This window comes from Acomys russatus, chromosome 2 (assembly GCF_903995435.1).
Source record: "Acomys russatus chromosome 2, mAcoRus1.1, whole genome shotgun sequence".
In the NCBI taxonomy this organism is placed as follows: Eukaryota; Metazoa; Chordata; class Mammalia; order Rodentia; family Muridae; genus Acomys; species Acomys russatus.
Genome location: NC_067138.1, coordinates 29,085,971 through 29,109,351, shown reverse-complemented (window position 1 = coordinate 29,109,351; position 23,381 = coordinate 29,085,971). Strand labels below are relative to the sequence as shown.

At 40.9% G+C, this 23,381-nt stretch overlaps 1 protein-coding gene across 1 annotated transcript; it reads left to right on the top strand.

Moving 5' to 3' along the window:
• The first annotated feature begins 22,035 nt into the window (after nt 1–22,035).
• Mos (MOS proto-oncogene, serine/threonine kinase) lies at nt 22,036–23,067 on the top strand. Its single transcript, XM_051166039.1, has one exon. The coding sequence runs from the start codon at nt 22,036–22,038 to the stop codon at nt 23,065–23,067; it is 1,032 nt and encodes a 343-aa protein (XP_051021996.1).
• The last annotated feature ends 314 nt before the right edge of the window (nt 23,068–23,381 follow it).

Sequence of the window (23,381 nt, the reverse complement as noted above, 5' to 3'; positions counted from 1 at the left end):
TAACCAAGCAGCTTTTCTCACAGGTCTAAGGCGGGAACTGCAGACTCTAGAAAGTCATTTGTTTTCTAGGAAATAGAGGGTTCCAGGATGTTTAGGAATTTGGGGCTTTGGGAGAGACTGAAGAGCTGGCTCAGCCAAAAAGATTACTTTTTCTTGCTGAGGACCAGGCTCATTCCCAGCTCTCACATGGTGGCTCACAGCTGTCCATAACTCCAGTTCCAGAGGATCCAGTGCCCTCTTTGGACCCCCACAGGCACCAGGCACACATAGCTACTTCCCCATGTACCTTGGTTAGGCAAAGGAAATAGGGGTTCCCATATTTGTAAATCTGCCTTTCACTTAATCTAGCAAGTATGAAACCATCCCACGTTAGCCCTTAGAATTAACCCTAGATAGGCTCATGTGAAGTACTTCAAGGGTAGTTTGAGCAGAATAATCTGAAAAGGGACATTAATTGTTTAGGGTATGATTGCTATGAAAAATTCATTAGATCTATAATTTTCTTATTGCATCTTAGACCCAGTGGTGCCCCGTCTTCAGAGGTAAATGAAAAATTCATAGCCATGGCTCATCACTAAGAGGGTAAAGTCCTGTCTAGCTGCACATCTTGAACTACACTGCTAGGTTTTCTCAGTGTTTTCTCAACCATGCCCTCAGGGCAAGGACACTGCTTAGCTGTCCTGGAACCCAAAAAAAGTCCGTTTCAGTAAAAGGAGAAGTGAGTTCCCTTGTGAAGTCTCCAAGGCAGATAACAACAGTGTCTTGACTGGAGCCAAAGCCCAAACATTGTTTTGAGCCGTTTTGAACTACCTTTTCCCTAGAGCTAAAATGGTTAAGTATTTGCAATTTCAGCCTAAAGCAAAAACATCGAAATATCTTTATTTTAACTGTACCTTATTCCACAAAGAAATCATTGAGTCACTCACTAGTCGATTGGACAAGGCTTGGTAGCCAGCCTCTGGTCAACCAGTCTAGATGTCACTTTGAACAGTTTTTTTGTTGTTTTGGTTTTGTTTTGTTTTGTTTTGAGATAGAGTTAATATTTAAATTAGAAGACTTGGAGTGAAGCAAATTACTCTTCATGATTTTAGTGGTCCACTTCTGATCACACAAAGGCAAAGAAAAAAAAAAGTAAATTCTCACGAGTAAGAGAAGTCTGACCCTGGACAGCCAGCCACCTCAAGCAGGAAGAGAGCTCTTCCTTGGCTCTCTATCCTGCTTTCCAGGCCCTAAAGTGAGGCAGTTTCTTAACTACACACCAATTTATGTTTCTGTAGACCTCTATTACAGCTGGCTGTAACTGCCATGCTCTAGAAGATGCCTTTAATGAAGGAAGAGTGTGACTCTTTGCTCTCATATCTTGTAGCAAAATAGGTCAATTCCCAGGTTTTGTCTGCTTTACAAAACACATAAAACACAGCATTTTGGTTTTTTGTTGCTGCTGTTGTTGTTTTTTATATGTTAACTTTTACTTTACTATAATATTTTGTATTTTTACATATACATTTATATTATTATACATGTATGAAATAAACTACATAGAGCAAGAAGAACCACGAAGCAATCAGCAATTATATTCATAGTGTTTTGGCTATTTGTATTTGGCAACCTTGAAGAAAACATTTTCCTATTTTGGTGAGTCTAAAATTCTGAATGTAAATCAATATCTATAATATCTCATCTCTATCAACTTAAAAACACCTATCTAGACCTAAAAAATATCTTAAACCATAAACAACTAAGCTTAATTGTGAAACTAAACTATTTGGTCTTCAACCCCATCAGAGACTTGAGAAGGAGTAAAATTAATTACCTGAGTAAACAGGAAATGCAGGTTAGCAGCTTCCCAAATGAGAAGATGACAGAGACAGTTGGCTGCCTTAACAGTCACCCATAACTATCTTTAACGTTGGAGCATCATCTTCAGCCTTCTTGCCCAGTATATCTGACAGATATATTTGTGAGGTAGGAACTATTGAGGACTTGCAGAGTTTGGCCATCAACTCAACCTGCATCCAAGCTTGCCTATGTTTAGCCAGAATTCTGTCAGTGGTCGAAATGAGGACATTTTTCCTAGTGGCTCGTTTGCCACATTTGAAGCCATCTCCATGAGGAGGTTCTTTGATATAACACAGTGTTTTGTGAAAGTTGTGCCCACAAAGAAATCCTCAGAATTCTGTTTTGCACTGACCTTAGGCTATAGTTACTGAAGGTAAAAATACTTTGTCTTAATTAGAAAAAATTAACATATCAACAGCCTTGCTTTCCTCAGTAGAAGTGTACTTGGAATAACGACCAATATGTATTAGAAATACATAAGTGAAAATGTCTATGAATCAAACTTTTTTGAAAGTAAGCAAATGATTAATTTATTACAATATTATAGTCAAATGGGCTGAGAAAACAGCAGAATAAAAGCACTTTATAAGCATGAGATGTGAGTTCAAGTCCCAGCACCCACATTAAAAAAAAAAAAAAAAGATGTAACTGCATGTACCTGTAACCCCAACAATGGTAAGTGGAGACAAGCCTATTCTGAACTCTCTGGGTAGTCAGCACAGCTAAAATGGGGAGATCTGACCTCAGCCAGAGATCCTGTCTCAAGACTATAAGGTGGAGAGTGATAGAGGACACTTGATGCAAAACAGAGTCTTCGGATGTCTTATTCTTGTAACCTTACTGCAAAGGAGCTATGGAGTCAGCTCTGAATTCTGATTCATCATATTTGCCATTTGAAATGGAATGTGATGCCAGTCTTAGCTGAGACAGAAAGGTTGGAAATATCAGAGCCATTCCAAACCCAATCATCAAACAGATGTTCAAGCAAAGGTGGATTCAGACACCTAAGAGTTCTGAAAACAAATTTTATTCTACTCTTTTTTATTGAGAATTACAAGCGATCCACACAAATAAAGGATGCAGTCAACCTCCTGAATGCGTGCCTCGGCCACTTTTCCTGTTACTGTGACAGAATACCTGCCAGAAACAAGGGAAGAAAGGTTTATCATGGCTCATGGTTTCCGAGATCTCAATACACCCTGGCAAGGAAAGCATGGTGCCAGGAGGAGCTCAATGATTAGAAACACAAGGCAGCTCTTCTACTGGCGAAACTAGGAAGCAGAAATCATGCCAGAGATATAACTACTCCCAGTGTACTGCTTCCACTGGGTAGGCACTACATCCAATGGTTCTGCCGCCTCCCAAACAGGACCAGTGGCTTGGGACCAAGTGTCTGAACACATCAGTCTGTAGAGGACACTTTAAACTTGAACCATAACAGTGGAAGATAATTAGTAAGCACAGATATCAATAACTCTTTTTTTATTTAATTTATTCAGATTACATCTCAATTGTTATCCCCTCACTTGTATCCTCCTGTTCTTCCCCAATAACTCTTGATTTAGTCTAATTATTGAAATTTTGCTAGAAAAAAAAAGAATTCTTAATATACAAAGATATTTTTGGTAGTCATGAAAGTAGCTGAGGTTTGCATAGTAAATTCTCACCATACACAGAAAAAGAGTAAAGGCTACTCTAAGCTCTTTGGAGCCACTTGAACCCACATAGCAATATGATAAGAAATTAAGAGCTAGAAAATTGGGCTAGAGAGATAGCTCAGCTGTTAAGAGCACTTCTGGTTCTTCCAAAGGTTCAATTCCCAGCACCTGTATGGTGGCTCACAACCATCCATAACTAGTTCCAGGGCATCTGATGCCCCCATCTCATCTCTACAAGCACCAGGCACACACATGACACACAGACATACATGAGAGAAAAACACTGGTACACATAAAACAGATGAGTTTTTTAAAAGTAAGAAAAAAGGGGGATGAAGAGAAGGCTCAGTGCTTGAGCGCTATCTATTCTTCCAAAGAACGTCCTGGGTTCAATTCCCAGCACTCAGCTGGCAGCTCACAACTATCTGTAATCCCAGTTCCAAGGGATCTGACATCCTCACACCAATAAACATAAAATAAAATTTAAATTAAAAAAAATTTTTAAAGACCTTGAAAAATGCAGTTAGATTTGAGAGCAGACAACTCTTGCTGGATGAAAGGCAAATAGAAGATTTAGGACATACATTTTAAATTATGTTTTGACCCTAGAAAAATAATAGAACAACAAATTATATTGAAGAAGCTTACTTTGTAAGCAAATCTAGAGAGACCCCCAACAGTCTGGTTGTTGGGAAGAAGTAGGGGAAGGCAATGACGCCTACGCTTCTGTGTCCAGAGTACACTGCAGGTCTGTAACCAGAGGCCATCGCATTAGGGAACAGGATTTAATAGCAGATGTAGCTCAGCACTCCTGTTCCAATAGGAATCCTAATAAAACAGGGTCCTTTCTGTTCTACAAACATTTGTTAACCACCTAGCATGCAGCAGACACTACAAGTGCTGAGAATACATTGAACAAAACAATTCCTATTCTTGTGTCACATCATGCCAGAGTGGGTTCATGAAAGTAAAAGTGTTTCCTCATTCCTGGTCAGAGTGTTATCAAATATAGACACTCCCAAGTTATGATGGGGCTCCCTCCCTCCCACTCAACACACAGATTAAATGGAGACATGGCCCAGCCAGCATAGCTGAACACTGCAGATTGTCCCTTGCTTCCCTCACAGATGCACTGCTGCCTGGGATCTGCAGTTGGTGGCTGTAGCCTAGCCCCTTAACTCCAGGGATTCCTGTCTTGCTTCCAAGCTACAGTGCCGACCAGGACCTCAGGAGGCCAAGGGCCGCTCCCAAGCGAGAAGGGCTCTCTTTTAGGGGTCAAAGACCAAACCTGAGAGTAATGAGAAAGAATAAGGAGAGGAAACCCAGGAGAAAGGCACACAAAATATTTTCAGCAAAATCATATGGACATACTTTGAAAGCCTGTATTTCACCAAATTGGAAAAATCTAAAAGAAATGGATAAATTTCTCAACACACCCCACTTACCAAAGTTAAATCAAGATCAGATAAGCAATTTAAGCAGACCTACAATCCTAAACCCTAGTGAAATAGAAGCAGTAACTAAAAGTTTCCCAACAACAACAAAAAATAAAAAACCCTAAGGACAGACAGCTTTAGTGCAGAATTCTACCAGATTTTCAAGGAATGCCAATCCTCCTCAAATTCTTCCACAATATAGAAACAGAAAAAACATTGCCTAATTCTTTTATAAGGCCACAGTCACCCTGATATGTAACCTGCATAAATATTCAACAAAGAAAGAGAATTGTGGACAAATTTATGAGTTCCCCCACCCCTTTTGAGACAGGGTTTCTCTGGTAACCCCTGGCTGTTGACTTAATTTGTCTGCTCAATTTGTCTACCAGACTGGCCTTGAACTCAGAGATCCACCTGCCTCTGCCTCCTAGGTGCTGGGATTAAAGGCGTGCACACACACACACACACACACATACACACACACACAGAGCCCACCCAAAACAAAACAAAACTGTATCAACTATTTGCAAATGAATCCAAGAACACAAACAAAAGATCATTCACCATGGTCAAGTAGGCTTCATCCCAAAGATGTCGGGATGGTTCAACATATGAAAATCAGTAAATGCAATCTGCCATATTTAAAAAAAAAACACATGATCATCTTGTTAGATGCTGAAAAGCCTTAGACAAAATCCAACACCCCTTTATGATAAAAGTCCTAGAGAGAGTTGGGATACATGGAGCATACCTAAACATAATAAAGGCTATTCACAGCAAGCCTATAGCCAACATCAAATTAAATGGAAAAACACTCAAAGCAGTTCCTGTAAAATCAGGAGCAAAGCAAGGTTGTCCATTCTCTCCATACCCATTCAATATAGTACTTGAAGTCATAAACAGGGCAATAAGGCAACTGAAGGAAATCAGTGGGAAACAAAATGGAGAAGAAGTCAAAGTATAGTTATTCATAGATGATATGATAGCATACATAGGTGACCCTAAAATTCTACCAGGGAGCTCCCACAGCTGATAAATACTTTCAGCAAAGTGTCTGGATCCAAATTAACTCATAAAAATCAGTACCCTTTCTGTATACAAATGACAGACTGAGAAACAAACATCTTTCGCAATAGCCTCATAATATAAAGTATGATTAAAAACTAAAAGATATTGAAGAACAAAATTAAAGATATCAAAAGATCAAAAGACCTTCTATGCTCATGGGTCAGTATAATTAATACAGCAACAATGGCCATCCTACTAAAAGCAATCTACAGATTCATTACAATTCCCATAAAAATTCCAACACAATTTTTCACAGACCTTGAAAGGACAGTTTTCACTATCATAAAGAAACACATCCAAAACAAACAAAAACAAAAACAGGATAGCTTAAGCAATCCTGAATACTAAAAGAATTCCTAGAGATGTCACCACTCCCAATTTCAAGGTGTAATAAAAAATTTTTTTAAAGAGCATGGTATTTGTACAAAACCAGACATGTTTATCAATGAAAGTGAAATCGCAGCATACATTCACATACCTTTAGACATTTTATTTTATTTTATTTTTTTATGAAGAAACCAGAAATACACACTGAGAAAAAAAAAAAAAAAAGACAGCATCTTCAATAAATGGCGTTGGTCAAACTGGATGGCTGCATGTAGAAGAAACCAAATAGATCCATACTTATCACCCTGCATAAAACTCAACTCCAAATGGACCAAAGACCTCAACATAAGACCAGATACGCTGAACCTGATAGAAAAGAAAATGGGGAACAGCTTTGAATGCACTGGTAGAGGAGACAACTTCCTGAACAGAACACCACTGGCACAGACACTAGGATCAGCAATTAAGAAATGGGACCTAAAGAAACCAAAAAGCTTCTGCATGGCAAATACCATCATTTAGACAAAGTGGTAACCGTACAAAATGGGGATAGATTTTTACCAGCTACACATCTGGCAGAGGGCTACCAGATGTTTTTATGGGATTTCTTATCATATAATTCTTGTGCCTTCTTTTGGGCTCTTTCCTTCTGTTTGTTTCTTATGTGTTAGTTTTTCTTTTCTCTACTAGAAGCCTGTTTGATTTTTTTTTCTTTCTTTCTTTTTCTTTTTCTTTTTAAACAGGATTTCTCAGTATAAAAGAGCCCTGAACTTAACTTTGTAGACCAGCCTAGCCTCAAACTTACAGAGATCTGCCTACCTCTGACTCCTGAGTGCTGGGATTTAAGGCTTGTGCCACCATGCAGCACCTATTTGCTTTATTTTTTCTTTCTTTTTTTAAAATAAAGATCTATTTATCCATGTATATGAGTGATCTATTTGCATGTGTGCCTGCATAACAGAAGAGGGCAGGGCATCAGATCCCATTGTAGATGGTTGTGAGCCACCATGTGGCTGATGGGAATTGAACTCAGTACTTCTGGAAGAACAGCCAGTGGTCCTAACTGCTAAGCCATCTCTCCAGTTGCCTGTTTGCTTTCTAATGACATAAAAGGGAGTGGGTCTGGGTGAGAAGGCAAGTGGTAAGGAACTGGGAGGAATAAAGTGAGGGAAAACCATAATCAAGATGTATTATATGAGAAAAAATCTATTTTCAATAAGAAGGAACAACAAGAAGAGGGGAAGGGAGAAGGGGAAGAGACCTGTGGGAAAGGAGAAAGGAGGAAGAGGAGGGGAGGGATGGGGAGAAAAATTGGTGTTTTGTTTTGTTTGTTTGTTTCACATATATCTTCCCATCATTGATGTTTAATTGGTTAATTCAGCTCCTTTACACCTAGACTCCAGCATAGATAGACGATAGATAGGTAGATAGATGGATAATAGGTAGATAGAGAGATAGAGATAGATTGGAGGTAACAGTGCTATTTCTTGCTTTCTAGTTTATTTGTCTCCATTCTAAACTTGCATATTGCCTAAAACACCTGAAGTTAACACTTTGAGTATGATGTTAGACATAAATAATTCAAGATTACCATCTAAATGGGTCGTTTAAGTTACTTTTGCCTTGCTCTCCAGGTTTTCCAGAAAGTGTTCAGTCTTTAATCATGAGGATTGTCCACTGGGAGTTTTTGTAAAACAACTATATTAGGTTAGTTTAATAGTCTGTTTCCATTTTATATGATTTGCATCATGCGGTCGAATGCTCCTGATATACGTTCACTAATATGATTGTGTCTTCTCATTTAATCTCCTACTAATATGGTGGGTTATATCCATTGGTTTTTGGATGTTTAACTAACTCTGAATTCCTAGGGTGACACTACTGTTGTGAGGTGGTACCCTTTATACACTGCTGCATTTGATTTCTTAGTATCCTATTAGGGATTTTTGTGTCTATGTTCATAGTTTTTTTTTTCTGTTCATTTTCTTTTATGTATTAATATATGCAAATTTTTATGTAGATATTTGTCTTAGGGTTTCTAGTGATCTGACAAAATATCATGACTAAAGCAACTTGGGGAGAAAAGGATTTATTTGGCTTAAACTTCCAAATCTCTGTTGGCCTTTGAAAGAAGTCCAGACAGGAACTCAAACAGAGCAGGACCCTGGAGGCAAGAGCTAATTTGGGGCCATGGAGGGATGCTGCTTCCTGGCTTGCTCCCCATGGCTTGCTTAGCCTGATCATTCCTGCTTGTGTGGAATCTCATTCTGGATATAGATTGTCTTCTCTACATTTAATGCTGTTGCTAAAATCACCATCTGTGGGCTGCCATAGTGTCTTAACATGGTATTGCTGCTGAGCAAAGAACTCAGTTCACAGCAAAATAGCCTTTATAAGGTCTCATGTTCATGAAATCCATGGGTCTCAGCACATTCCCAGCATCCTAAGTCAGAAAGCTTGACAAAAGGCAGGGTTGCCTTCTGAAGACTCTATTCCATCCCACTGAGACAACAGCACAGCTCCACAGGGCTGGGCAAGGTTCATCTGCTTTTAGAATGGCTGGGATGTATATTCCTCAGTGATCTACATGATAAAGTTATGTTTTCCCAGAGTGCTTTTGGAAGATTGTGGAGACTTATAGAGATAAGGCCTACTGGAAGGTTTGTGGGTCATTTGAGTGACTGAGATGTTAGCCTCCTTCATGTTCGTTTTTGCCTCCTGGCCATGCATAGTTGTACTCCTACCATGGTGTGCCGTGTTGCCACAGGCCCAAATAAATTAATGCACCTGATTTTGGACTGGAACTTCCAGAATGATGAGCAAAGTACATAATTTCTCTTTATAAGTTATGCCTTAGTTATTTCCTTATAGTTATTTCCTTATACTATTTCCATATAGTAACTGAGATGGCCATAGTACACAGTACCATTTCTCCCCTCCTTAGAATAAAGAAATGGAAAGAGAAATGGTACCATTCACTGTGAGATCCAATAGCCTACTAAAAATGTCTGCTTCCTCTTCCTGTGACTTTGGGCTCTTCTGGTACAGAGGTCTTAATTCAAAAGGGAAGAGTGTTTCTGCTAGGAGATAAAGCAATCACCTTGGGAACCCCCATGGCTTTAAATCAATAGGCAGAGGGTAGAGTAACTGTATTGACAGGGGCAACAGACTCTGGTTACCAAAGGGAAGTTGGACGCTTACACAGTGTTAGTAAGGGAGAAAATACCTGTTGTACAGGAATTTCTTTGTGGCTTCTGTTATTATTATCATGCCCTTTGATTATGATCAGTAGAAAATGATATCTCATCGCAAGCAGGGCAACTAAAGGCCCAGACCATTTAGTACTGAAGTCTTGGGTCGCCTCCTGAAATAAAGAACCAAACCAGCCGACTTACTTGCTGAAGGCAGAACAGATACAGAATGAGTAATGAAAGACAGTACTTAGGAAAAGCCAGCTGTGACCATGTGACACCAGTGATAGACATGAACATTATAAGTATCATCAGTGTCTCCATGAACTCATATTGCTACGAACATAAGTTTATGCATATTTATACACAAACTCTTGTTTTACTCTGTATCTCACCATCATTTAACCTATGTCTGAAACTTCTATCATGTTATTAAAGCATCATTACGTATTTTTAAAATGTTTTTCTTTCTGTATTTTTCTAACTTCATAACTATTTAATGATTTTTGAACATTTTCACTCCATATTACCTTGTCTTGTTCCTACCCTCAACCCCACTGAATTGCTTTTTTTTTCCAACTGGTCCCTCTTCTACTTTCTTATCTATTTTTGGAAGCAGGGACTGGAGTGATGGCTCGGTCGTTAAGAGCATGTGAAGCTCTCAAACCACCACAGCTGGTAATGGGTGTCTTCTCTTTTGCATGTCAGTTTTCGTAGAGATTGGCCTAATCTGTCAGCCTTTTTGAAAAAGCTACCTTTGTTCTTTGGATTGGCCCAGTGGGCTTTCTATTTCTATCATTTCCTTCCCTATGCTCCCGCTGGGCTCTGTTGGTGTCGCCTTCACTAAGCTTTTGTGGTGAATTGTAGATCATTGATCTGAGACTTTTCTTCGTTCCAGATGTCAGCTTCACATTTTAGCACTGCTGTGTCTGGCTGTGTCCCACAAAAGCTGATTTGTTGTGTTTTTATTTTTTTTATAAGCTCAGTGATTTTATAGTTTTCTTTGAGACTTTTCTCTCTGACATATAGTCTTACTTTGAAGTGTGCTGCTTTGTTGCCATGGTTTGGAAATTGTCCTTGTGTCTTCTTTTTACTCTTCTCTAGTTGAATTCCACTGTGCTCAGTGAACAAGACCTCAGGAAATTTTTTTTGATAGGCACAGATACATTAAAAAGACATCTCTTCACTTGTTGACAAAATTTGAACATTTTTACAGATACCCACCATGCGTGGAAATCAAGCTAACATTACGATAATGCTCTTTGACAGAATAAAATTTGCAAAGCATGCATAGAATGAATTGGAACTTTCTAAAACTATTTAAACAGTTTCAAACCCCTAGTGTTGTTGATAATGCAGAGATTAAGTATGTAGCTTAGCAAATCTTAGAAAAAAATTTGGATTCCACATACAATAGTAGATGAGACGCTGCTTCCATATGGTCCAGTTAAGAAGACTGAGAACAAGGATAAATAGACTGTATTTCAAGAAGATAGAGAGGAAGAGCTTCAGAACTTCATGAGCTACTTATAAGATACCTGGAAAATATTGAAAACCATATGGACCATACACATAAAAGACACCCAGTAAACACAGCTCCCTGGTAAAGGATAGAGAAATAAAAAGACTCCTTTAAAAGGGAAGCCATGCGGCTCTGGTAGAAAGAGACAGACAGTCCTATTTTCATGACAAGCCTCCAGCCCTCACAAGCCTTAAATGCAGTCACAGGTTTTGGTGAGATATTGATGCCTCTGTGGGGTCTGCAGTGGGGAATGTTGAATGAGTTAGAGAAAAGGAGCCAGGTGCTATCCTGAGAAAGAACATATTATTTGAAACTGAGGTAACTTGGGAGTCTGATAAAGGGACCAGCCAAAAGACAAGAATCCTGAATTTAATATGCCACAGTCCCAAGGAAAGAGTCATCCCTGGGGTGGAAGACAGTTGTAGAGTGTGGAGGGGTGGATGATAGCAAGTGAAAAGTGTAGGTGGCTTAAAGCAGAACTTGGACAATGAACTACCAGGGAAAGGTAACCTTGCCCGTGGTTGCTGGAAGAGGATCTCATTAGATGAGATTAACTCTAGAGTTTAATAGGCCTTTGACTAAATTAGGCAGATGTACCAACCTCCAGAGGCATCTATCTATCAGCCATGAATAAGAATTTCCCTCATAGGCTCAATATTTGAATTCCTAGTCTTTAGGGAATGGCACTTGAGAAGGATGAGGGGGTGTGGCCTCATTGGAGTAGGTGTGACCTTGGAGGAAGTATGTCACTGGGGGTGGACTTTGAGGTTTCAAAAGCCCATCCCTATAGGCTCAATTTTCTTAACCAATATATTTTATTACAACTTATTAACCAAGCATACGTCACTTATAACCCGACTAACCAAAACAATATGAAAAGAGGATTAAGGAACACACTAACAAAACCGTAAGGATATCAGTTCCAAGGAACGATTCTTCTGGCCTAATCAGCAGGATTTCTTCTGCTGGAACCTGGAGTAACCAGAACCCGGAACCTCAGCAGGAGCCGGAGGCCTGAAGCCTTCCCTCGAGCGGTTCTCTCTAGGAGCGTCTCGAAGTGGAGCGATGAACAGCCAAAACTATCTGAAGTCTCCAAAAAAGCCCCGCCTCCAGTTCTGGGCTTATTTATATATCTCCTCCTAGAGTGTGTTCACCGGATCTTTTCAGCTGACAACAATCAAGCTCCCGCACGAGGTGGTCAGTCTTCTAGCGGATTAACCTCACCTGTTCTCTCACAAGACCCTTCCGATCCCCGACCTGGGATCCTAAAACACAGGTTTACCTCTCCTTCACATCCCAGGCCCAGTGTCCCTCTGTCTTATGGATGCAAATGTAAAATTCTCAGCTACTTCTCCAGCACCATGTCTGCCAGTGTGCCACCATGCTCCCCACCATACTGATAATGGACTAAGCCTCTGAAACTGTAAGCCAGCCCCAATTAAATACTTTCCTTTTTAAGCGTTGCCTCGGACATGGTGTCCCTTCACAGCAGCAGAACAGAGACCAAGACAAATATCATTCTTTTGCATGTGGACATCCAGTTTTCCCAACACCATTTGCCGAAGATTCTGTCTTTTCTCCCTTTGTATGTTTCGTCCTCTTTTCAAAACCTCAGAGGGCTGTAGTCACATGTACTCATGCCTAGGTCTTCTGTTTTGTTACTTTTGTCACTGTGTTTTTATGATAGTACCACACCGTCTTTATTACTAAAACTTCCCCTCATAACCACAGATAAGTGTGACTCTCACCCTGCACCAAAGAAGTTCCCATAAATCACACTGCTACATAAACCTCTCCTCTCCTGCTTACTACCATCGCTGGCAGCCAGTAATAATTTGAACTGTGTGCTCTGCAGCTTTGTATTATAATAATGTGCTTACACAGACTGAATGGTGTGGGCCAGTGATCAACATGGGCTCTTGATGCATGGAAGATGTAGTAAATTAGCTATTAGCTACATTCCATTTGGTTTTACAGTAAACTTCTTTTAAATGAAGGCACTACTGCAAACTAATAAAAATAGTACAAAATGCATATTAATAGCAAATACATATTAGCCAGTTTGCATACTGCACCTAACTGTATCGCTGTCCTCTTATGTGGCTAGGAAGGCTGTAGGCTGCTTCACCCACCATGACCAAATGAGTGATGGGCTGTGCTAAGATGTCACTAAATACTAGGAATTTTCAGCACCGTTATAATTTTCTGGGACTACCATCACATACACCATGTCTCACTGGCCAGACCATCATAATGTAGTGCATAACTATATGTGACTGAGTCTTAAACTTGGAAACCATGATCTCTATTTCCACAAAATTTGGAGCAATGGGAAACCTGAATTCATCCAAAAAAGGCTACAGATAACCCTATTGACTTGTTTCTTTTTCTAATAATTTATTTTATGTGCATTGGTGTTTAGCTTGTATGTATGTCTGTGTGAGGGCATCAGGCCTTAGAGTTCCAGACAGTTCTGAGCTGCCACGTGGGTGCTAGAGGTGAGCCCAGGGCCTCTGGAAGAGCAGTCGGTGCTCTTAATTGCTGAGCCTTCTCTCCAGCCCCCATTCTATTGGTTCTTGTCAACCTGTTTCCCTTTGAGCTATTTTCACCTGCCTTTTACTGTCTTTGTCTGCAATGTTTATAGTTACCTCTACTAAGTGAGAAAGCCTCTTCAATCAGCTAGAGTTTATAAATTAAGACTTTTTTGTTGCTCTGATTTCATAGCCCACTTAAACGCCCCCTAAATTTTAATAAAATGACAAACAAGAAATAATCCACAAAGCCTGGTGTGGTAGTGCATACCTTTAATCCTAGCTCTTGAGAGGCAGAGGCAGAAGTAGGTGGATCTCTGTGTGTTAGAGGCTAGCCTGGGCTATAAAAAAAAATTCCAAGACAGGGCTACAAAGAGAAACCCTGTCTCAAAAAATTAAAATAAGAAGAAAAAAGAAAAAAGAAAGATCCATTAGTAGGAAGTTTTCTATGTTCTCAAATTTGTTCTTGAATATAGCAAAATCTTTGCTAGATACACCAGGGGCACCCCAAGTTTTAATTTCTCACTTTTAAAATTCTGTAACAATGATGTCCTAGTATGGTGCGGGGGCGCATGCCTTTAATCCCAGAACTCTGGAGGCAAAAGCAGGAGGATCACTGTGAGTTAGAGACCAACTTCGTCTACAAGGTGAGTCCAGGACAGCCAGGACTACACAGAGAAACACTGTCTCAAAAAACAAAATCAAACAAACAAGCAAACAAAAATGATGTCCTAAAACAGCTAGAGGGAAACCACCATGTCAAATAAGTTAATTGATGACATGTGGAAAGATAAGGCTCTAAATCAAATTGCCCAAAGGGTGACCAAAATTATTAAAGACATTTTAAAAAACACTAGGGAGAACCCTTCCAAAGGGCTCCCTCTCTATTTTTTTTTTAAACCAATGATACTCCAGCCTCTACATCTCAACAAAGTCAAGACTTAAAAATGAAAAAATAGGCTGGGCAGTGGTGGCGCACACCTTTAATCCCAGCACTCGGGAAGCAGAGGCAGGAGAATCGCTGTGAGTTCGAGGTCAGTCTGGTCTACAAAACGAGGCCAGGACAGCCAAGGTTACACAGAGAAACCCTGTCTCGAAAAAAAAAAAAGAAAGAAAGAAAGAAAGAAAAAAAGAAAAAGAAAAAATAACAAATTAAATTTTAAAAATTAAAAGCTGGCAAGATAGCTCAGTGGGTAAAGACTCCTGTTACCAAATCTGATGACCAGAGTTCAATCCCCCACATAGTAGAAGGAGAAAACCTAAACACATTGTCTTCTGACCGCCAGATGGTGTTGTGGCACTTGAGTGCCCATACACACACACACACACACACACACACACACACACACACACACACGAAGAGAAGGAGGGATGGAGTGAGGGAAAGATGAGGGGGGGAGGGAGGGAGGGAGGGAGAGGAAAGGAGAGAGGGGGCTGGAGTGATAGCTCAACAGTTAAGAGGACTTGTTCTTACAGAAAACCTAGGTTCCATTCCCAGCAACCATATAATGGGTATCAATGGTCTATAACTCCAGTACCATCTTCCAGCTTCTTCAGGCATTACACACATATGGTGCACAGACATACATGCAAACAAAACAAGCCATACACATAAAATAAGTAAGTCTTTGTTTAAAGAATTTGCATCTACTTACATTATTGTGTATTGGGGGCACACATGTGCCACACATGTGGAGATCACAGAACAACTTGTAGGAGTCTGTTCTTGCCTTCCACCATATGATTCCTGGAGATAAAACTCAGGTCATTAGGCTTAGCAGTAAGCTGAGCCCTCTTTCCTAACCAATAGCCAAGACCTAAAAGGAGGACCATCTTCCTTCTTCATCGCCTGCCAAACCACCTAACCTCACTTTGTGTGGCGTTCTAACAAATTTCCAAGTGCTTGACTTGAAAAAAATGCCTGACAAGGCTGCTGGAAGCATCACTGATATTCCTTCTAATCTCACACACATCAAGCCCCAAAGTATTAGCCCTAAAATCCTCAAGGCATTACAAAGGCATACACTACAAGTAGCCAGAATAGTTTCTTCTATCTAGTAAAGACAGTGCATTTGGACATTTTAGAACAGATGAAAGCAAAGTCTTGTCTCAGATAAGTCTACACTTCAAAATTCAGAAACCAAAAAAAAAAAAAAAAAAGTTTGTATCTTTGTGAAGCAGTTGGAGGAAGACATAAGAAAGAAAGGAAAGAAGGTTGAAAGAAGCAGCAGCAGTGAGTAAAAATTTTCATATATAAAAGAAAAAAAGCGGGGGGGGGGATGGAGAGAGAAAAATAAACGAAGGAGGGTATGTGTATGTTGGGTTATAATAAAATTAGTTTAGAGAATCATTTTGTTTTATACATGGTAACGTTTGGTGGTATGTGATTACATTAAATTGAGAAAAGCACACCATACATCATAAAGGAAACCTCCAAAAGAGAAAACAACACATTCAAAATGTCTTCTTCAGTTCCAGGGACATTGTTGGTTAACTAGATGGTGGATTTCTCAGAAGGCAATGCTTTTCGATGTTTTGGAGCCAGACATGGTGGCACGTGTCTGTAAGTCTAGCACCAGGAGGCTCATGAAAGAGGATTGCTCCAAGTCTGCAGCTAATATGGCTTACAGAGTGAATTCAGGGCCTGAGAAAACAGTTACACTCTTTGCTTCTCACCATTATTATACATATGATATATCATGCAATCCTTACAGAGTCAGTTATTATGTAAGAAAATAATGTGACTGTGCATCCTTATATCCTTAGTGACTTATGGTGTAAAGACAATGTAACTGCGAAAAGTCCTGAACTGCATTTGTAGTCAGTAATTATATCTTCTCGGACTCAAGATGCCATGACGAAGGACAGGGAAGAAAAAAAAAAAAAAAAAAAAAAATAACTAAGACACTTAACTGACAGCCAAACTTTGGGCAGCACACAGGGAGTCTTGTGGAAGAGTTGGGGGATGAAAGGACCTGAAGGGGACAGGAGCTCCACAAGGAGACCAACAGAGCCAACAAATCTGGGCCCAAGGTGGGTTCTGCAGGGACTGATGCACCAGTCAAGGACCGTGCATGGAGAGGACCTAGACTCCCTGCTCAGATGTAGTGGATAGGCAACTCAGTCTCCAAGTGGGTCCCCTATGGGGAGCAGGGGCTGTCTCTGCCATGGGTAGATCTCTTCCTCCTGGTGGGGTGGCCTTGCCATGCCACAGAGCAAGAGGACACAGGCAGTCCTGGTAGGCTGGGGGCAGATGGTTGGGGAGGAGGGCTCTCCATTTCTGAGGACTAGGGTAAGGGGAAGAGGGGAGGAGGGAAAGAGAGGGAGGGTGGGGCCAGGAGGAGATGAGGGGAGGGGCTACAATTGCAATGTAAAGTAAATAAATTTTTCAAAAACTAATTCTTTAAAACAAACAAACAAACAAACAAACCAAGAATTGCAAAACACCAATGTTAGTGGCAGTTTGAGGAGAGAGAGCTGAAGGGAAAAGAGGAAGGCTGCAGTGCACTGGATTAACTGGTGGCTACTTGAATTGATGATATTTAGATGTTGTATTTCTTTTCAAACAAGTAAATTTAAAACACAACAGAAAGTTTATAGTGTTTATGAGGATTAAGTAGATACATTTTTCTTATGAACTAAAAAAAAGATATTTAACTGAGAATCATCCTGCTAAAACTGAATTTTAAAAAATCAATAGGAAGATTTGCCTTTTAAAAGAAAAGAGTATGTTTTCTCAATTTTTGTTTCTGAAAGTGAGAGGGGAACTGAGGGAAGAAAATGAACTTAATGTGTAAAGTTACTTCTGCAATCATGATTTCCAACTTCATTTTGCTAGAGTACACTTGAGAAATGGATTCTACAAGCCACTGTGAGCCTAGTCCAAAGCATATTTAGAAAGACAAGAAATAATTCTGATCAATGCGACAGTGCCAAACAAACACAACAAGGTCTGTCCACTCACAGATGGAAAAAGGTCAGTTTGTGAAAAAAAAAAAAAAAAGATAATTATTACTGTAATTCACTAAGTCACAGTGAATGTATGAAAAAGCGTCATGAGTCCATACTGACAAAAATGCAACGGAAAAATAAAGATAATAAATTAAATAGCCTGTATTACTTTTGAATTCTTACATCAAAAGTGTTTATTTTCATTCACTTACCTAGTGAGGAAATACAGACTTTATAAGTAGTAAGTATATAGTGTTTCCTGGCTCAAAGAACGATGCCAGCATAATAATTTCTTAAGCTGTGATAGATATTAAGAATAGCCAAATTACTGTGGGGTATATTTTCAAATACCCACGAAAACTTTATGGTCAAGAAAATAAGAAAATTGTAAGATATCATTAAACTAAAAAGCCTCTATAACAAGTTTTGTTATAAAACTCTAATTGTATTGAAATCTTATCAAGTGAAAAGATCTTTAAATATATTTTTTCAGAGTTAAAATTCAAAATGCAAGTGATCAGCCTAGAGAGTAGCAGGTACCCGCTCTATAAGGGACTGAACCAAGTCGTGGGCACAAGCTTCAGCCAGGGACTTGCTTCATTCAGCTCTACAAAATGTGGATCAGCCTCTGAAACCCGAAGTTGATCACAGGGAAATGGAAGTAATTCTCAGTGCTCTTTACAGATATGCAAACAAGTCAGTGTTCTATTACTAGGCATAAGATTTAGATTTCAGAAGAATATAAATAGCATAATGTTTGCCATAAACAGATTGAGTAACCAATGATGTGTTTTCAAGTTTGACCTTGGAATTTTCAGTAAGATATGTATTTGTCTCTGTTTTTACGGTTTGTTGTTGTTGTTTTTCTTTTTTAAGGCAAAAGTTTTTCGCCCTTAAATGGCGGGGGGCGGGAGGGGACACACCAAGGGGCTCCAACACTGTACTACTTCCAATTTCGCCATTCGGAAATCCGGCTGGATGTAACCTGAGCTCTCTGAAGCAGCCCCGCCGCCCAGCTCCCTGAGCAGCCAGTGTTCAGGACTGCGCGTGCGCGAACGTGGCCCATTTTCCCCCCCCACCCCCACCCAAACCCCTCGCGGGTCTTGAGTGTCGTCGTGACGTCTGTGGAGTTTCAAAGCGTTTTTTAAATGTCTCCCGACGGTTACGCGACGACCGTGAGACGCGCTAGCCTGCACGGAGAAGCGGGGGCGCCTCTCTGTGGCCTCTGGGGACCCCAAGGCCGCAGCTACTTGTCCCCCGGCCGGGCTGCAGCCACCGGGCGGGTCCCTCAGCGCCGCAGCTCAACTTCCGGGACTGGGAGCAGGAAGCCCCGCGCGGGGCTAGCCTGTGCGTCAGCCCGGAGGGGCTCCAACCCCAGCCGCGTCTCGGGAGCTGTATTTTCCCTATCTGTTGTCACCTCTGATCAAGGTGCTGATGTCTGCTGATCCCGAAGCTTCGATCTAAGGAATGGTTGTGCACCCTTCCAAGGAGCGGTCAGAACCAGGGCATCCTCCTTTACAATCTTAGGTCGCACCTGCCCTCCTACCTGCCTTTTGCCTTTGGAGATCACAGAACCTTATTGCATCTGATCAGATTAAAGATAACGCTCTGTGGATTAGACATAAACGGATAATAGGGCGTGCTTTTAAAACTTTAACTTCAAAACGAAAGTGCCAGAAAACACACTTTAAACTTAGTTTACAATACAATGAATTTATTTAGCTCCAGTAGATTAGTTTAAACTGATGCTGTTTAACACGGCTGTGTTTCTTACTTGATATAAGCCCCAATACTAGAGCATTATTTCAATGAGTTTCATTTAAAAAAAAAAAAATAGTAGTTAAGTGCCATCTATCATAAATCCTGAGCAAAGGAGAATTTGGAAATCTGTTTACCATCTTTTCCGGGGGTGGAAACTAAGGTGGCGGCACAGTAAGAACCCCAGCCATCTAACCCCCGACCCAGGCTTCATCCACTTCTGAGATCCCTAAATATTTCATTTCTAACGTCTGTTTAGTATTAGGTATTTGGGAAAGTACGATTCATGATGTATGCTCAAATCTCAAGTTCATTCATCCATTGCCTGCCCATCTATTCAAGTTTTAAAATGTAATGTTCGCTCTTCAGTGTTTGTTTTCTTTTACAGGTATTTTAAACTATAAATGGGTTATACTCTGATAAGTCATCATAGGTTGAAAACACCAAAATATTATATTCATGAGGATACAAAGTCAGCATTAAATCAAGTTAAGTAGAGTCATAATAACATATGCACTACAGGAAAGAAACTTGATAATAGTGGTAGGTCTTTTCAGAGAAATGGCAGTTTGCCTAGGAAGATGTGTAATAGAGCCAGTCTCCCAGCTTTTCATGGCTTTATTTATAGGACTCCAAACTGCAATGTCTTAACTTTACAATGATGTGGCATCCGTCTGCACTCAACAGACCTTTCCTAAGCTAAGGATGTACCACTGTCATGCGGGTTAACAACTGTCTCTGACATTTGGTAGGTAAAGCATTCAATAAATGCATTTCCCACTTATCGGTATTTTCAACCTATGATGGGGTTATCAGGGTGTAACTCATTTATAGTTTAAAATACCTAAAAAAGGAAACAAGTGGTGGACATGCAATTAAAAGAACTTGAGTGGATAGGCAGGTAGTGGATGCAGTGAACTTGAGATTTGTGCATACACAGGGACTCACACTTTTACTAATACCTTGCATTTTGGGTGAATACTAAACTGAACTTTAGAAATGAATTGTTTATAAGATTGTCTTAAAACTAAAAATTGCAAAATAATAAATTGCATTATACCGTATTTTGCGTAATAGCCAGAGGTTTAAGGCAACCTATTACTCTTACCCTCCTAATGTTCACAGTTCAGAGTCCTGAACTATAATTTTACTGAGCAAATTTGTAGTATAATTGCTACTGAGCAAATTTGTAGTATAATTCCAGTGCTTTTAAATTTTGCCATGCTCGTTGTTTTCGTTTTTTATTCTGGATTTGACATAATTGTACAAAATGGGGAAGCTATTAAAACGCTCCACAGTTTACATTTTTTTTTTTGTATTTTGTCCTCTTAATCTGATCAAATTATTCAACTTTTATTCTCCCAAAATATTTGTTTTAATAATTATTATTATCCCAATTTCTCACACAAAGCATTGAGGCTCAAACAAGTAAATATTGTGTACAAGATGACAAACTAATCTATATCGTTATCAGCAAGTAGAAATTGGAGTTGAATGAACTTTGAGTTGTTTATATAAATGGCTCTTTTTTATTTATTTGCCTGTAATTCTGAGGTCAGAAGCACACAGCTGTCACACAAAATGTGATCACTGATCACCTGTATGCAAAATGAGCTTTGCCACATGGCTAAAAAAGTGTAGCTCCTAATCACTTGGAGGGGCTGTTTGGAATGAAAAGAGTAAGACTATTGCCCACAGAGAGGGCATGAAAGTGAACACATTATTATAAAAATCAGAAAAGATGGATGTGTGGTTTGATGGCCACACCGAGTTTACGTTCAACATCTGCTTTTCCATACATAGATAGGCACCAACGATTCTGTTCCATGCCTGTTTCTCCTAGTTTTCTTCTGTTTTCCCATGCTTCCTGTTATTTGCAGCTATGGTCATCACAATCATTTTAGTTCTTTTTACCCTCCCTCCAACTCTTTGTTAAACTCTGTTAACTCATTTGCTGGACAAGTCTAGCTTGCAAGCAGGCTTCAGTGGGTGACCTGACTTGCCTTGGAAAGGCAGGATTGATAGGACGTCAACGTGTTGTTAAGAAGTCTTAACAGTATGAGAGTTCTCCCTTGGGATGAACGTGGTGGTGGTGGGGGGGGCAGTTCTGACTTGTATCAGTGATTCTGTTTGGATCCATGAAGAAAGTTACAAATGTTAATTCTTAGGAAGGTTGCATCTAATAATCCTGGCAAGTGGTTCAACAAACGTCTGCTGTTTGCATTGCAACTTGTGCAGCCAATAGCTGCTGGGAGTGATTTAATGCAGCTAGAGACAAGCACTAACAATCATTATAGCCTGAGAAGTGTGCACCACTTTTTTTTCCCCTTCTCCGTCTAAGGATATGCTCATCAAATGGTACTCTATTATTATTTTTTTCATTCTATTATGCTTAAAGAAGTAGTTTAAAGGAGAAACCTGAGCTCTGGGGCAGGCCAGTGCTGTTTAATGGGTGAGAGGTTGTTTTGCTTTGCTAAGGATTGATTCCCTTTAGCTGTGAGAGAGCAATGGTTTCATCTGAAGACTGCCAGGCTTCATCCGCAAAGCCCCACAACCCCACCTGATTTTTAAAAAAGCTTACTGAGTAGCAAGCAAGGTGTGATAGCACAAATGTGGCTCGTTTTGAGAATTTAAGGAAGGAGAGAAAGGGGCTGGAGAGGGGGCAGGATTCCTCAGCCATGCTTCCAAACTTCTCTGGCTGCGGCTCCTCATTTCTTCCTTGTGTACCCAGTGCCTGTCCTATCTGAGCGTGTAATGCCATCGCCTCTAGCCCTCTGTCGCTACCTCCCTGGCGAGCTTTCGCCATCGGTGGACTCGCGGCCCTGTAGCAGCCCCTCGCTGGCCCCAAGGAAAGCAGGGAAGCTCTTCCTGGGGGGCACTCCTCCTCCGGCTCCAAGGCTGCCACGCCGCCGCCGCCGGCTGGCCTGGTACTCCATCGACTGGGAACAGGTATGCCTGCTGTACAGGCTGGGCTCTGGAGGGTTTGGCTCAGTGTACAAAGCCACTTATCATGGTGTTCCTGTGGCCATCAAGCAAGTGAGCAAGTGCACCAAGAACCTACATGCATCTCAGCGGAGTTTCTGGGCTGAACTCAATGTTGCAAGGCTGCGCCACGATAATGTAGTCCGGGTTGTGGCTGCCAGCACGCGCACGCCAGAGGGCTCCAACAGCCTAGGTACCATAATCATGGAGTTTGGAGGCAACGTGACACTACACCAAGTAATCTACGGTGCCACCCGCTCCCCGGAGCCTCTCAGCTGCAGAGAGCAATTGAGTTTGGGGAAGTGCCTCAAGTATTCCCTAGAAATTGTTAACGGCCTGCTTTTTCTCCACTCACAAAGCATTTTGCACTTGGACCTGAAGCCAGCGAACATTTTGATTAGTGAGCAGGACGTTTGTAAGATCAGTGACTTCGGCTGCTCCCAGAAGCTGCAGGATCTGCAGAAGTCCCCTCGACACATAGGGGGCACGTACACACATCAAGCCCCCGAACTCCTGAAAGGAGAGATCGCCACTCCCAAAGCTGACATCTACTCTTTCGGCATCACCCTGTGGCAGATGACCACCAGAGAGATGCCTTACTCGGGCGAGCCTCAGTACGTACTGTACGCAGTGGTCGCTTACAATCTGCGCCCGTCACTGGCGGGGGCAGTGTTCACCACCTCCCCGACCGGGCAGACGCTACAGAGCATCATCCGGAGCTGCTGGGAGGCCCGCGCCCTGCAGAGGCCGGGTGCGGAATTGCTTCAGAGGGACCTGCACGCTTTCCAAAAGGCACTAGGCTGACTCCATCCAGCCTGTGCAGAGATAAGCTTTTAGTTTCTGTTTATTTTTAAAGAAGTAAAGATGGTGTGGAAGAAAACATAACCCTCGGACATATTTTTAGAAAATAAAGTTACTGAAAACTTCAGCCTGAAGTGCTTTTCCTAAGATTAACAAGGCTACAGATCTCATGGGCATCACTGCCGGTAACCAACCTGAGCCCTTTATGGTTGTGAGTCCCCTTTCTGGGCTCCTGGCCTACGGGGTCATCTCCTTATTGTTGCTATTAGGTTTGTTACTGAATTGGGGGCCGGTGGGGGGGGGCGGCGGAGAGGACA